Here is a 16,512-nt window from a genome sequence, read left to right as displayed (position 1 = left end):
TGTCATTCCTAGGAAATCCAGTTCTGAATTTTTTGTTTCCCTTCAAATTCTTTGATCAGCTCATATAGGTTTTGTATAATTGAAAAGAGAACCACAAGAGATTCCATGACTGACGAGGACAGCATGTATAAAAATTAAGCACTGTAATCAGTTCTAGGAAAAACTGAAAACCCACACGGAGAAACCTTTGGCATGTGAAAACATCGCTGATTTCAGCGTGATCTCAGAACCCCTCCGAAACTCAAATTATGGGGCCTCACCTCCCCCAGACCTGTGGGTCAGAAACCTGGGCAGGAAGTGGGCAGCCTCAGGGCAGCTCTGATGTTCCGTGGGCTTCCTGCTGGTGCCTTTCTTTGAGGTCACTGGGTGTTGGCAGCTCCATCATGACACGAGTCATGAGCTGGTGAATACCCATGGTTAGTAATCATCACAAGACTGAAAACCAACTCTGTGAGAGAGAGGATGATAGATACTTGGGTTTTGTGCATACACAGGCTTCAAGCCAACTTGGCCCCACCTATGGCCGGCCTCCCTGCAGCCTGACCATGGACCTTTCCTTATATATCTGTTCTCCACCCATACCCTACCCCCACACACCCTGCCTGTGCCCCTTGACAATTCCACACCTGCACAGATCAAGTACCTCACCTGTGGTGTGTGCTGGCAGTCAGGAGTCACATACAGTCACATGCCAGAGCAGGAATAGATGATTCCAGAAACAAGCCCTGGGGTTAAGAAGGCATTTTCTGAGAGAGTCTAGAAAATGCCTTAAAAAGATAAGAACGAAGCTGGAAGACTTGGGTCCTAGCCCGTGACACCCATGTGTGCACAGCCGACTGTGCACATAGCAGTTTTCCTGTGTAGCCAGCATGGACTAGCTTCCACCAGGATTGCAGAATAGATAGATAGTTATAGTTATAGTTTTCCATTGTTAAGATAAAAGATAAAATAGATGTAAATATTGTAACTGTAATTCTTGCTTGATAACTGTTTTGTTATATGTAATTTTGCTATGTTAAAGTTAAAGCCTTCCTTTTTTTGTTTAAACAGAAAAAGGGGAAGTGATGTGGGAAGTGTCTGTTGATTTCATTGGTTAAGCAATAAAGAAACTGCTTGGCCCTGATAGGTTAAAACATAGGTGGGAGGAATAAACAGAACAGAATGCTGGGAGGAAGAGGAAGTGAGCTCAGAGAGACGCCATGCTCCCCTCTCCGGGGCAGACACGAGAGCTCTGTTCTCTGAGGCACATGCGATGAAGCTCCGACCCAGGATGGACATAGGCTAGAATCTTTCCCAGTAAGACTGATGCTACACAGATTATTAGAAATGGGCTAGTCCAGGTGCAAGAGTTAGCCGAGAAGAGGATAGATATAATGGGCCAAGCAGTGTTTAAGTGAATACAATTTGTGTGTTGTTGTTTAGGGGGAATAAGCTAGCCAGGCGGCCTGGGTGCCGGGGACACAGCCCTGCAGCTATTACAACAGGCCACCGTGATGCTCACCATGGAAGCTCAGGAACTCAGGGAATTCTGGCCTCCCAGACTGCGTGGGACCAAGTCCAGAGGAAACAAAGCTCTGTCTAAGTTAGATCTTCTCGTGGTGTGAGTTCACACTGGCTTTTACCCAAATCTGCTGGACACACACTGAACCAAAATGACACACTCCGGTGGTCTCCTTACTTCTTAATGAAAACCTTCTCTCTAACAAAACCAGCGTGTTGGGGCCCACGGTGTCATGCTATACAGAGGGAAAGGTGCACACAGAAAGCCAAACTCAGAGACACGGCAGTCCAAGCCTCTTTCGTGCTCTGTCTGCAGTTCATGGGGAGAATTCATTGCTCAGTAGAATGGGGGAAGGGGAACAGCACGTCCTCTTGGAAGAACACAAGATTGCATGTGCACACGGACTGTGTACTGGGCAGGAAGCTCTGTCCTGCACGGCATTTTTGTGCCATCCGATGTGAGAAATGCCAAAACAGAGAAAAGAAATTTTAGGGGCTTACTTGGTAATGGCATGTGAGAGTATTACAGAATGAGACAGGAAGGTGGAAGGGCACCGTGGGACACTCGGGTAAACACACGTGCCTCTGGAGAGCCTCAACCCGTGTCTTACTGCCCACAGCTACTCCATAGCTCTGGGGAGTGCCTCCCCAGGAAGATCTCTGTGGCTCTGAACTCAGCCACTGTGCACGACTCTTCACTGCTTCAGACTTCCCCACAAGATGTGACAGAGTGTTCTTTCTTTCATTTCTAAAGTGTTGTTGTTGAAATTAATACAGTGGTTTTGAGATTCAGTCTTGATGCTGATATATGTGTCTTGCATTCTTCCCTCTTTGTGATATGTACATACAACTTTATATTATTGCATACAATATGTAATACTTTATCTATGTATTTTTTTCAATTCATAGAGAAGCAATTTAAAAAATCAGGCTGGGACCTTGGGGAAGATCCAGTGTCCGTTCTTTCACTGGCTCCTTCATGACCCTGTGCTTTAACTTCTGGATCAGTGTCTAGGATGGGACAGTGGTACCAGAATTTGCTCTGCTGGGAGGTGGCCCTGTGAGCTCCAGGTCCTACATGTCCCCCCAACATTTGGCTTCGGTGTTTTTCATTTGGAGCATGCATGTGTGTGACATCTCTGTGTTGTTAGAGTTGCCATTTTCCTGATGACTAGTGATGCTGCCCTCTTCGTCTTTCAGTTGATGGCTTGCTTTCCGAAGTCTCGGGGAGTTTCAGATGGGGTTATTTGTGGTTTTATTGATGTGAAGAGTTGGGGGTCTTTGTCAGATGTGTGTCTTAGGAACATTCCCCCAATCTGTGGTTGCTTTTTACTTTTTAATTGCATCTTCTGGTGATTGTTTTAAATTTTAATGAAGCCTTATTGGCCCAGGTTTTTGCTCTGTGGTCAGTCTGTCCCAAAGACACGGTGGGGACAGTTGCATGGTGGGGCACTTCTAATGTCTCCTTTTAGCCCTTGCATTTCAGGTTTTAGATTCTTGTCTCTCTCATCTCACATAGTTATTGTGCAGCGTGAGTCTGTTCTCTTTAGTTGGTCTACAGTCGTGATGCTCGGCAGTGATTCCTTGGGGAAAGTTTCTCTTCCCCGTGAGTCTCTGGTTCCTTGTCAGCATCAATCAGATCATCACTCCGTGTCTGTTGCTAGGGTCTGGACTCTTCCTTCTTCTTCATTCCTCTCTTTAGCTATCATATTCTGCCATCTGGGTGAATGACTTTGTAGTACCTTTCCAAACATGGCAACATTAGCCCCCTGACTGTGGAGCGGTGCTTCAGGCTTCACTTAGGTTTTTGGAATTCCATATTCATTTTAGAGTCCATGTGTCAGTTTCTACTGAAGAGCTTCTTCATGCATTATCTCCACTAATTAGTTTAGAGTAATTGACTTTATCATGTCCCTAAATCTTGTTACCCATCTACATACTGTACCTCTCCATTTATTTAGTTAACAGTTGTTTTTTCAGTAATGGCATTAAAAATGTCTTATACCTCTCATTATGACTTTATTTCTAAGCATTTTAATTTTAATGTTATGACAAATTTATAATTACCTTTATTTTGCAATAATTTACTCATGCATATAAAATATGAATGATTTTATATATTCATTAGTAGTTTTTTTCTTTATAGATGTTTTAGAGTATTTTATGTATACAATAATGTTGGGTGTATTTAAAGATATTTTTATTTCTTTAATTAAAATCTTCATTATTTTTTATTTTTGACCTTGCTGCCTTGCCCAGGACCTTGTCTTGGGATGCTAGAGGAACACAATTTCCACATGTCAGCTATGGACATTTAAAGAATGTGTCCTTCACTTCAGACAAAGTTTTTCAGACTCCCAGTTTCCTAAGAGTTTTCCTTTAAGTAATGAAGCTATTTACCCTAATGAAAACATATCAGTAGGAATATGCTCTGTCCTTGGGGTACAGCACCCAGACAACCCCAGGAAAGGTTATTGAGTGTTGCCTGAAGTGTTCTCAACAGCCTCTCCAGTTTTGCAGTTAGTGAATTCTTTTCCCTTAGACACACTGGTACCCCCTTTCTTGAGGTGCTGGGGGAATTCTGCTAGTTAGGCTGATGTAATAAGGCTTTATGGATGAGGTCACTTAGAAATGACCCAAGACTTTTTTCTACAGTTTTGGAAGGCTATTATTTCAACTTCAGGGTACAGGCCCATTTGGTTTCTGCAGACCTATTTTCTGATATATGGGTGACACCTTCTTGAGATGTCTTCACATGGTGGAAGAGGCAGATGGGTCCCCTCTGACCAGCTCTAGGTTCTGACCTGTGACCTAATCACCTTTTCCTAGTTCTATCACCTTAGAGGTGAAGATTTTAGTGTGAGATTTAGCGGCATACACTGCGCGCGCACACACACACACACACACACACACACACACACACACGAGACCACCTTTTACATTAGGAACATGAAGCCTCGTGGCCAGGTAAATCCAAATACGGGTTCCACTGCCTCTTCCATGATACCCTCACTTTCTTCATTTTGCACTGAGTCAGTAATTTGGAAGGTTTAATTCATGAGTTAAGTAATAAATGAAAATCAGCTTTACTTGATTTCTCCTTCAGACTCAGCTTACAAAAGAAATAAAAAGATAGAAGTAGACTGGTCCTACCATGGGCTAAGCTCAATGTGATGGCCATTCCATTTAACATTGCATTTATTTTACAGTGAGCTGGCTGTACAGCAGGAGCTCCAAGAGCGACCTGTGCAGGTCTCGGCAGTGGTCAGGGCTTGGGAGGAGTCAGGAGGGGAGGTGACCACATTACGAACTGCCTTCTTGCATTTCCTTCTCTTTATGAAGGGCTCACTCACTTATTAAAGCATCCTCTACCTTCATGGTGGCGTATCCTGCAAGAGACCATGATTGCATCTTTCTGGCAGCCTTGAACTTCCAATGTGTAACCAGATTGTCAAACACCAGCTCCAGCTATCTGCACCACTTTAACGCCCATGCAAACAAGACTCTGCCAGAGCAGCTTCGGTATTTTACAATACGTGCAACAAATTGTAGAGTTTTTAAATTCAATCAGCTTCATTTTGCTTATGAGGCTCTTTCAAATATGACATAAATTTCTCATCGGGACATTTCAAAAATTTTCCATTACCAATCCCATAGACACAGCCTGTCCTTGGAATGGAGCACCGAAAATACTTTGTGGCCAGATAATCACACTGTATGTTCTAGGAACTAATGAAATTTTGAACGAGTGCCAAGCAAACCTTAGCTGAATTGAAGAGGTCTGCACTGCCGAGCTGCTGCACGCAGAGCGGCTGCTGCGCCCACAGGCCGTTCCAGTTACTCTCACAAGGATGGCCCAAATGGGTCCGCAGAGAAGGGTCAACTGTCTTCAGAGACAGCAGCCCGAACCCTTGTGTTGCTTGGCCCCTTGAATGGCAATCACAGCCTTGATGGGATTTGGGAAGAGAGACCAGTATCAATTTTATTTTGTGCCAGCTTCCTTGTGGTAGTTGGGGAAAGACTTTATCAAGATCCCAGCAAGCTCTGGTACATTTCATGTGTGTATCTGCACATGTCAGGTACACCCACAGTCTACAGAGAAAGTGAAGGTCACATGGGGAACAGTAAAAAATAGTCAGTCAAGGCTCAGTGTCTTAATTTCTGTTTTGCATTTAGGGAGTCTTTGAGTTCCAGCCATGAGGCTTGAATGATCCCCACAGGCTGAGCTTATCCTACAAGATGTCTGTTTGGACGTTTGACTGCTTTGTTGTTCTGTAGTTTTTCTGAAGAGCAGCTTAGGGGGAGTATTTGCGAGACACATCCCTTCCTGTTAAGACACATGATGCTGTGGCTTTCAGAAACTAGAAACTGTGCTTGGTGATGTAGTTTGCTAATAGAGAGATCGCAGAAGCACCTGTAGATATGCCCTCAGAATCACTGAACGAGCGGACCCCTCTGTGGCTTTCTAACTATTAGTTATCGTATCTAGAGATGTACGTGTACAGGTAGTGAATGCCAAGTGTTCTTCCAGCACTGGCACAATGAGGAAGGTGACAGCAGACGTTGATGAGACCCAGGCAGATGTCTGGGTTGTACTGCTGTCTCCTAGTCTGAAGAGCATCACCTGGGCTAGGTTCTGCCCTTTGTACCACGCCTGCTACCTGTGACGGGGGCAGCACTGAGACAGAAGCCACGGTGCCCCATATGCTTCCTCATGGGTTCTGCGGACATCACAGTGTTCAGTGCCCTTTGAGACTGTAGCCAGTGCCTTCCGAGCAGGCTTGGACATAGTTGTTTTGTCCCACTTGTCAAGCTGTAGAGATTTTCTCTTGTGCGTGGTGTTCTTAGCTTGAGTGGGATCTTGTCTTGCTGCCCTTTGTTTGAGTGAGACTGTATATGGTTTGAGGGTCTTTGGTTTCTTTTCTCTTACTGGTCTAAGCCCCATTTGGATTATTGGGAAAGCTGATGTGTGTGTGTGTGTGTGTGTCTGTGTCTGTGTCTGTGTCTGTGTATATATGTGTTATGTATGTTTATATGTGTGCACTTGTGTCTCTGTGTGTACGTGTATATATGTGTTATGTATGTTTATATGTGTGCATGTGTGTACGTATGTGCATATATGTGCATATGTGTGTATGTGTATATGTTATATATGTTTATATGTGTGTCTGTGTGTATGTATATATGTGTTATGTATGTTTATATGTGTGCACGTGTGTGTATATATGTGTATATGTGTGTTTGTATATGTATGTGTGTGTATCTGTGTGTTTATGTGTGTGTGTATATTTGCTCCCAGTTTATCTATCCATATTTTTGTAGATGCCCCTCAGATGTAAACTAGTGGTGGCTAAAGCCAAGAAGAAACTGAGCCTATAACCTGAGAAAAGATGACTTTATGTCCTATAGCCCATGCCTCCTGTAGGGAAGCGGGTGTTTCCTTCACAGGAACCTGAAAACAATAACAAGTGTTTCTCAGGGAGTATGTGCCGGCTTAGGAGGCACACAGTGTGGCTCCCTGAGAAGAATCACATGGTCTTGTCCTCTTGCATAAAGCCTTCCAGCCTCACAATAGATGGCTGAGAAGGTAGGAGGGGACCTCGTGTCTGTCTTTAGGCCTGGTTCCCACTATAGTGCTGCAGCTGCACACAGCATCGCTGAGCTGCGACTGTCCACCAGTTGCCAAGGCTGGCTCTGTATGCCTGCTCACCAAGTGTCTCTCTCTCCCTGCAGCCTCCTCCTGTGACCAGGAGCACCAGTCAGCTCTCGAGGAAGCCAAGCAGCCCAAGAATGACAATGTCGTGATCCCTGAGTGTGCCCACGGTGGCCTCTATAAGCCAGTGCAGTGCCACCCATCCACCGGTTACTGCTGGTGTGTGCTGGTGGACACTGGGCGGCCCATTCCTGGGACCTCCACAAGGTAAATGCATTCTTTCAGGATGAGACATGGGGTCACGGAGCCAGGAAAACTGAACATCACCCCCTCCTGCTGTCCCGCTGCCAGGTTCTTCCTGCCACGGTTTGAGCAGCTGTTAAACTCACATTCTGGGTGTGACAATCACACAGGGACTCTGTCCTCTGTTCCCTGTGCTTGGGATGATTAGGAAGAGTGGTTCTGGCCCTGGGAAGGGAGGTATCCTCTTTAGCAGTCATGGGACATCAAGCATGAAGCAGAGGAGGGTAATTCTAAGAAAGAGCATTTGGATCACATAAAAGCCTAAACACACACCCTTTTTCCTGCTGGCTTTAGACAGAGAGGTTAAATATTTAAGAAGCCAAGGAAGCCAAGTGCTTCAGATAGCTTTCTATAGAATTTAATATTTTCATCTAGAAATAATCATTTGAAGAGAAGAATGTATAAGACGAGAGTGATCAATGTTATTCATGATTTGCTTGTGTTTTTCTGCCAGTTCAAACATACAATTATGTTCTCCCAGAGAACCAGCAGGAACTAGTACATACCTGGGCAGGGTGTTCCTGAGCAGGAGCCTGTGCCCAGGGGGCACCTGTCAGCAGCCTTTTGTCATTTGACTTTGATAATTTTTTTCCCTAGACTTAAAAATATGCCAACATCTTTTCTCTCAGAATAGCGAGATTTGCACTCTAGTTTCATCCTAGGTGCCCAGATGAACACTAGAAGGTTTCCTAAATGATCAAGAGTCACACCTAGCACTCAGTGGGAGGCACTGGTCAGCAAAGACCCCCCCCCGCCCAGGGAGAAGCAAAGGACATTTTCTCAAATGACAAAGCAAGTCTGGCCCTTCCCGGTCACCTCCTAGCTCCTGAGTGAGGCTCTCTTCCCAGGCGGCCCTGGTTTGGATACTGTAGCAATGCTATAACATCACAGCTTCTAGCTCCTGAGTGAGGCTGTCTTACCAGCTGCCTCCTTTGGATACTGTAACAATGCTATAGCATCACAGCCTCTAGCTCCTGAGTGAGGCTGTCTTCCCAGCTGCCTCCTTTGGGTACTGTAGCAATGCTATAACATCACAGCTTCTAGCTCCTGAGTGAAGCTGTCTTCCTAGGCCGCCCTGGTTTGGATACTGTAGCAATGCTGTGACATCACAGCTGATTCTAGCACTCAGCACCACCTTGCCCTGACCACACTGGAGGACAATGTGTGTTCTCACTGAGCCAGAAGACTGATACTAAGCAGGGCCCTGGGACAGTCTTGGGTTCGGAAGCAAGCTCAGCTGTGGCTGAGCTAGAATTGCCACTGTTCTTAGGTTTGGCTAAGGATTTACCGTTTTCGGAGCAGCCTCTCTTGGAGGTGATCTTCCTACATACTTGATCCTCTGCTCCTTCACCATGCCTCACTTGGGCACCAGTTGGCTCCTGCCAACTCCAGCCTTGGCCCCACGCCATACTTCTAACATAAAGGAGAAAGGCCCGGCAGATGTTTTCTTAGAGTTGGCCAACGCAAGTCCTTGCATAGTCAAAACCAGCCCTCCTCCAGCTGGCTCAGAAACAATGAGCTCAGCAAATGCTATGCCCAGAGAACCCAAGAGCAGTTTAGATTGTGACTGAGCAGAAAGCCAGACTCTCCCTCGGTTTCAGGCAAACAGGACAACCTCAGCTCCCCACTTCTCCCCACTTCCATGTTTTCCCAGAGGAAGGTTCAGGAAAGGGCTCAGGCTGATCCAAACTGAAAGGGTCGTTCTGAAGGCTGTCTTCCTCTGAACCGTACCTTCTTCCATTCACTAAACAAAAGCCAAAAGAGGGTGTTAGATCCTTTGGCACTGGAGTTACAGACAGTTGTGAGCTGCCGTGTGGATGTTGGGAATTGAACCTGGGTCCTCTGGAAGAGCAGCTGGTGCTCTTAACACCTGAACCATCTCTCCAACCCCAAGGGAGTTTCTCCTTTGAACAGTGAGAACAACCTTTCTCTCTGAACTGATGGACTTGCTCTATGGCAGTCTCCTCCCTAGGCTGTCACCAGCCTGGCTGGGGAAAGGAGCCATTTACCATGCCTCCTCCAGGGAGCACCAGGTCAGGGACAGGTTCCAGTCTAATAAACCCTGCTTTGTGATACAAAGGGATGATGCCACCTGCAGCATCCAACAGCCCTGCAAACAGGGAAACACCAAGGTGCAGAGCAGTTCAGAGGTGGGCAGGGACAGGCCAGCCTTTCTAATCCCTGGCTGGCCAGAATTTCTAGTCAGGGTAGAATGCAATGTCCTGGGGTAGATGAGCCTATGAGGTAAAGATAGCATGCGGGGTACGGAGGGAACTGGCACAGGAAAGTGGAGAGCAGAGTCAGGCTCACACTCCCCACAACTGCCCTGATGGACAGTGCTGGCCTGTGTTGCTGCACTTGGTCCGTGGTGGTGAGAACATGTCCTGGCGTCCCTTCCTTATTTTCCTCTCAGTAAACACTTGAATGATTTGAATGTCCGTGGTGTTCCAGCCATTGTGCTGGAGGACCGGGACCCGGGGAATGACGAGGGTAAACACCAGGGCTTCCGGAGGGAAGCGGTGATGGTGACAGAATGGGTCCATGGCTATTGCTAAATGAGGAAAAGTTTTGGAGGATGACAAACCTGCAGGGCATTGAGCAAGAACAAGGGCTCGAGGCACAGAGACACAGAGCAGGTGGGTGAGGGGGTGAGGTCCCTGAGACTGTGAGACTAGAATGAGCCGTGGGGGAGTCATGGAGTGAGGTGTGAAGGCCGCACAGTGAGGCCCAACGCTGACCAGAAGGTAGAGCGTCACCAGGCAGCCTTTGCACAACACAGAGCAAGGAAAGAGTGGAGCAGGGCAGCCCTGATGGGGAATTGTCCTAGACTGAACTCAGCGTTTGCTTTCCCTATCTTCTTTCCTGCTTCCCTGCAAGGACTTGACCTTGAAAACCAGGAAGTAATGAGTATCAAACATTTTGCCATTTATGAGCTATCCCTCTGTCCTCGTGTGCCACACAGGAATATGGTGCTTCTGTCATGAACGTGAGTCAAAGTCACAAGGTTGAACCCTTGCAAAGCTGACCTTCCTTCCGGAGCAGCCTGGCTTGGGGTGGTGGCTCTTGCAGGTTCTCCTGCCCCTTGGGGTCAAGATTGACATTCTCATCATATTTTTTGCGACCCTGCATGGAGTTAGGGCATACAGTCAGGCTCTGCTGCCAAGCCTGGTGGCACTCAGGCTGGAGGAGGGGCAGATTTCTACCTGGCTGCCTGCCAAGAGTAGCAGGGGTTTGGAGCAGGCTATTGGGTTTCTCGGGCAGGCTGACAGCCAGCCACTCCATTAGTACCACAACAGGCTTCCCTTTCAGCCTTGTAAGGACTGGCTCGGGCTCTGTCCACCTGCCTGGTGCCACAGTCTGGCCTTGAGACAGCCTCCGTTTCTGACCCCAGCGCTCTGCACAGTGGCCATGCGCATGTGGCCATGTGGGCGTGAAATTGCACTTCTCCATGGCGGCAAGCCTGGTATCTGATGGGCAGCCACGGCCAGGCAATGTTCTTTGTTTTCCTTGCGCGCAATAAGTGCTGTTGAAAGAACAAAGGTTGCTGCAGCCAAGTTCTCTTCAGTAAGCCCACGAGCACCTCTCCAGATTACCATTTCTGCATTGGCAAGCCCTTCTCGGGGTTTTTTTCAGATGAGCAGAACACAGTTACTTAAATGTGCTCTTCAAATCTCAGCACCATTGCAAGGCCCAAGACAGCTAAGCCCCAAGTTAGAGCAGAGATCAAATGAGTTGGAATGGAGCGTCAAACAGCCTGGCTCTCAGACTGTGTGAATGACATGAGCACTGAAAAGAGAACTTAGCTCTCTGACTCTGTAACACGGTCTGTGGCCCACGTATGTTAGGCTGCTGGTGTGGGGCTCTATACCATCAGCTAGGAGCTGAGACACAGTCATACTTCTCTGTGGGTCACTGTAGCACAGACACCAGCTCTCACTTCCCCCTCACCCCCAAGCACTGCCTGGCACCTGGAATGAAGCTCTGGGACCTGGGGCATTTATTCTCACTAAACTTAGTGTCACTTAGGAATCGTGGGTACTGACCCCCGAGCCTCAGTGTCTTCAGATGCATTTTGGCTCCTGTCTGATGATGTGGCCCTGGGCCGTAGAAGCCAACTGAGTAGGTTTCTCTCCACCCAGTTGTCACTGCCCTGTGTTTGTGAATGTTCCCTGCTGCCTGGTACTGAGCCTCTTTGTTCTCAGAGAATATATCCCAGTGGTTTGGGGAAGGACGTGAGCATTCAGCTGTTTGCCGGGGTGCTCGGGGACTCCAACTGTAGAAGCGGCATTTCAGAAAGATATAAAGTTGTGTGAAGAGGGTGTTGGTTTCTCTGGTGTCAAAGCTGTTCTTCAGAGGAAGAAGGCAATGGTGCAGGGGACCTGGGTCTTGTCACAGCTAGGCTGCACATACTGTTGGATCTGGTGTTCTATCAGAAGTCATTTATTATGTATTATATTATTCATACCATAGCACATATCTTATTGTTTTGGTGAGATAAATTCCCATGTAACCAAGGCTATCCTCTAACCCACCATAGAGTCAAAAGTACCTTAACTCTTTTTTAAAAATGTGTGTGTGTGTGTAAATCTGGGCATAGACATGTCACATTGTGCACACGGAGCCCAGGAAACAACATTCTGGGGTCAGTTTTCACAGCAGATTTTGTGGGTTGAACTGGGGTTGTTGGACATCTGTGACAAGTGCTTCTATGCATAAGCTATGATAGCTGTGCCTACAATTCCTGCTCCTCCTGTCTCTACTTTCTGGGTTCTGAGGCGGTATGTCTGTCGGAAGACTTTAAGAAGTTTTTCATAATGAGAAATTTTCTGTGGTAGGGAAATTAGTTAGTAATGAAAAATAACACTGAATAAAAGTTCTCACACCACTGTGGCAAGGAGAAGAGGATTAAGAGTCAGTAGAACCTCGCCATTTCACGACTGTTCCGTTTGCACCCGCTCCTCACTGCTCCTAACCGTCATTCTCCCGTCCTACTTGGTGCTGCCCGCCCTTAGTCTGATAGGTCCTCCAGGAGAGAGCTTCCCTGTCTGTCACCTACCACATGTGAAAGAACCCATCCCTAAGGAGGAATCTCCATGGTGGAGTGGATGCTTGGGACTTGGACAAAGAAGGGTATAGTTGTGGGAAACCGAGAGACTCAGTCAACGCTGAAGGCTGGGGTCTACTCAGGGTCACGCCTTCCATTAGGTGATACAAGTCATCAGGAAAGGTAGTCATGAGATACCCATGAGAGAAGCCCCTCCTCACTGGGATAGACCTCTCTGGCCTTCCACACTTTGTTCTAGAACAATCCTTTCCCTGCCTTCACAGCAAGAGGGTAGTGGTCTTAGTTGCGTTTCTGTTGCTGTGAAGAGACACCATGACCATGACAACTCTTATAAAGAAAAACATTTAATTGGGTGGCTTACAGTTTCAGAGGTTTAGTCCATTGTCATCATGGTGGGTCATTGTGGCATGAACGCAGACATGGTGCTGGAGAAGGAGCGGAGAGCCCTACTTCTAGATCATAGGCAGCAGGAAGTAAACTGTCTCACTGGGCATCGTTTGAGCAAAGTAGACTTCAAACCCAGGCCCACAGGGACACACTTCCTCCATTAAGGCCACATCTACTTCAACAAATCCACACCTCCCAATAGGGTCCCTCCCTGTGAGCTTATGGGGACCAATTGCATTCAAATTCCCACAGCAGTGTATGACACGAAGAGAGGTAGTTGGTGATCTGATCTCTGATACAGGACTCTTCTCTACCCCAGCACAATAGTGTGTGATACAGAGAGGAAGCTGATGATCTGATCTCTGATTTAAGACTTTCTGCCCCAGCACAGTACTCTGTGATACAGGGAGAGGAAGCTGGTGATCTGATCTCTGATTCAGGACTTTACCCCAGCTCTCACAGAGGCCTGGGCAAGGGCAGTTTCAAGGAGTTGTTGAGTGCATTAGAGATTCATCTAGGCAAAAAACATTGAGGAAGCCAGCACTTCCAGGCAGAAAGTACGGGCAGACCTCTGAGGCATTTCACTAACACCGGATGGAACACAGAGCACGTTCCTTCCTTCTTCCTATTTTCTTTTTAAATGTTTGCACAAATTTGTGCAATTCCATGAGTCATACTGAGAATTACTTAGCCATTCAATGGCAGATCACTGGGGGCCCCGAGATCTGAGATCTGCTTCCTTTCCGAAGGTAGTCAAATGGTCAAACCCTTGCCCCATCCTTGCCCACGTTCTCACCCATGTGTTTGACAACACTCCAAGAGACTGCTGAGCAGAACGCTTGCTTTTCATAACATCACAAAGGAGAAGATGTGGGTGGGGAGGTGTTCAGGAATCACGTGACAAGATTCTTCTGGAAACAGATGAAGGGTTCAAGCCTGTGTGAGCTGAGCTGCAAGCCCTCTTTGTCCTGTGGGCTGTGGATGTAAGCTGATCTAGGAATGTTTGCTCGAGCCACCAAGGAGCCAGATCCCAGGACTCTGGTACGAAGATGGGTCTCATGGAACGTTCCCGGAACACTGTATACAGCTCGTTAGATGTGAGAAACTAAAGACCACTCCAGCTCAGGGTCTCAACCCCACACTTTTCTCTCTCATCCCCCCATCCTTAGGTACGAGCAGCCCAAGTGTGACAACACAGCCAGAGCTCACCCAGCCAAGGCCCGGGACCTATACAAGAATCGGCCACTGCAGGGTGAGTACAGTGTCCATGGGGTTAAGGGAGTTCTGTCACCACTCAGGACCACGTGTAATGTGGCATGAGAAAGCTGACACCTGTGCTTCCTCGTGGCCTGGTGGACCCTGTGATTCTTGGCTCCCTGAGGGCCTGAAGCCCAGCAGACATGGGAGCCCATGTAAGAGACAGGTAAGACACAAGCTGATCTCAAAGCTAGTTCAATTAAGCAGGAAGGGACACTGGTATAAGACCAAACATGTAGGGGAAGAAAGAAAAAGTCCCTCTAAAGTGAGCCACCACGACAAAACTCTGAGGGGTCTCTGCAAGGCTTCCAGTAACTCTGTGAAAGTTACTGGCTATCATGTGTGTGAAAGGCTATCATGATATTACTCTTCATTGAACTGGCATTTGAAGCTGGCAGTTGGTTTTAATAAGTACAAGCCCATCTGTGTGCCAAGGGAACTCAACCGCAAGGACTATTTGAGATAGAACAGAGGGTAGATTTAAACTCACAATGAATCAGAGCTTTTCCTAGAAGACGCTTCTCAGGTGTTTGGTTTCCTCAAAAGGCACACAAGTGTCTCTCTATGACTGGTGAGTGAGACACGAGGCCCTTAGCGGATCTACACTGACGTCACGGGTGAGCCCGATGCCGTCAGCACCATGCTCGGAAGTAGCTCGCTGCTTCCTTCTGTTTGGTTGTTTCCCTTTAAGCATCTGTAGACTACGCAAGTTCAGCCAGTCTCCAGGCTCTGATAGCCACTGTGTTGTGTCCTCCACGCCAGGCAGGACTGGTCCGGCTTCCTCTGATCAGGAAAAGTTCTCTTATAGGAATTCTCTGTGCTTTCTTCATAGTTTAGACTATATTGACAGAGAGGGTAATTTTGAAAGAAAAAAATGTTTTCCTATGTAAACAAAAAGAGAAGGCTAGCGCACCCACATTTCCATATCAGCCAAGGACACTGTGTGAGCCTGCTCACGCTCACGGCGGAGCAGCAGCTGGTCTAGCCCTGCTGTGGGGAAGCAGGCCACACGTACTCCCAGTGTGGACCACATGGTCTGGCCCCTAGTAGCCCACTTCCTGCTCTGATGATCTAGACCTAGGCTTCCTGCTGGTTCCCACTTCCTGTCCATCCATAGGTTTAGGAACCAGTGGGTGACAGACAACATCTTCAGGTTTTCATGTTCCTCCTGGTGGATAGCTTCCTGCTTCCTCTGCCTGCTTCCTGCTTCCTGGGTCAGGGTTGAGACTCAGAAGAGAAGGTTTAGGGCAAACCTGGCATAGATTCCCTACCCGGAACGTTTGCATGTGAGTGTTGTGTTCTTAGAGACCCCTTAGGTGGCCCAGATGCTGTCTGGCTTACAGAGTACTTTCCCACAGATATCTGGCCTCTAAAATCAGATTTTCTTTTGAGGTCATTGTTCATGCAGACTCTGCTGGCTTTCAACTTCCTATGCAGATGCGGATGGCCTTGAATTTCTGGTCCTCCTGTTTCTGCCTCACAGGTGCTGGGGCTATAAATGTGCTTCAGCATGCTGGCTGAAGTCAGGTTTTTGTATCAGTGGACAACATGGTTTTGAAGAAATATGCTTGCTGGGCTTGGCTAGTCCTTATCATATCTTACAGAATTGCATTACGTCCTCTGCCCACCTTGAAGAACCCATGGACTTAGTATTATTACTAAAGATGCCCCATAACACCTAAGACTGTGGCTTCCCCCTGTGAATACCACATCACTGTCCAGTGAAACTCCCATTTCCTCTTTTCATGGGGGGATCTCACACTTTAGCTGGCTATTATTCTTAATTCAAAGGTTGGGGTGGTAAGTAATTTGGTGAGAACCAATGGCAATCACCATGGAGAACATGGCAGATATCACTGTTTGGCCTGTCTGAAGGTCAGAAGAAGTTATTCAGGGAGCAAGCATTCAGCCTGTAGAAGAGGTCCCTGTTAGAGCCAAGGTAGCACATGACTTCGCTGGCACAAGACAAAGGATCATGGAGTCTCGCAGTGGAGACACTGCCTCACCATCCCTCAGTGAGCCCCGCAGAGTTCGACTCTTCTCCAGTCCCAATTGTTTGAGAGAGTGCTGTTTAATCACACATAATAGCTTTCATTATTTGGAAACTATTATCCTTATTAGGAGAGAAATCCAGGAAAGCCTTACATTAACTCCAGGATATAGGTTCTTTGTGAGGAGGAAAAAATTTTTTTTCCCACAGTCATCCAGCAGCTCCTGCATAGGTGAAGCTTCATGGGGTACACAGCCCGAGGGGTGAGTTTGCATCTGTGAAGACATGCTCTTCCTTCTGCATTGCTTTCGTCCAGCCAGGCAGCCTTTCTCTCCCATGTCAAGCCGGGAAGACTGT

The 16,512-nt window shown here is 47.3% G+C and overlaps 1 protein-coding gene across 1 annotated transcript in view; it reads left to right on the top strand.

The window, feature by feature from the left end:
- Positions 1–16,512, top strand: part of Smoc2 (SPARC related modular calcium binding 2) — a 133,151-nt gene that overhangs the window by 90,858 nt on the left and 25,781 nt on the right. Inside the window, exons 13-14 of the mRNA XM_026787492.1 lie at positions 7,234–7,420; positions 14,078–14,160. Of these exons, the coding sequence (XP_026643293.1) occupies positions 7,234–7,420; positions 14,078–14,160 (270 nt within the window). The remainder of the gene's footprint in view (positions 1–7,233; positions 7,421–14,077; positions 14,161–16,512) is intronic.

The sequence above is a fragment of the Microtus ochrogaster genome, linkage group LG9, assembly GCF_000317375.1.
Source record: "Microtus ochrogaster isolate Prairie Vole_2 linkage group LG9, MicOch1.0, whole genome shotgun sequence".
Lineage (NCBI taxonomy): Eukaryota > Metazoa > Chordata > Mammalia > Rodentia > Cricetidae > Microtus > Microtus ochrogaster.
This window is presented reverse-complemented; position numbering and strand designations above follow the sequence as displayed.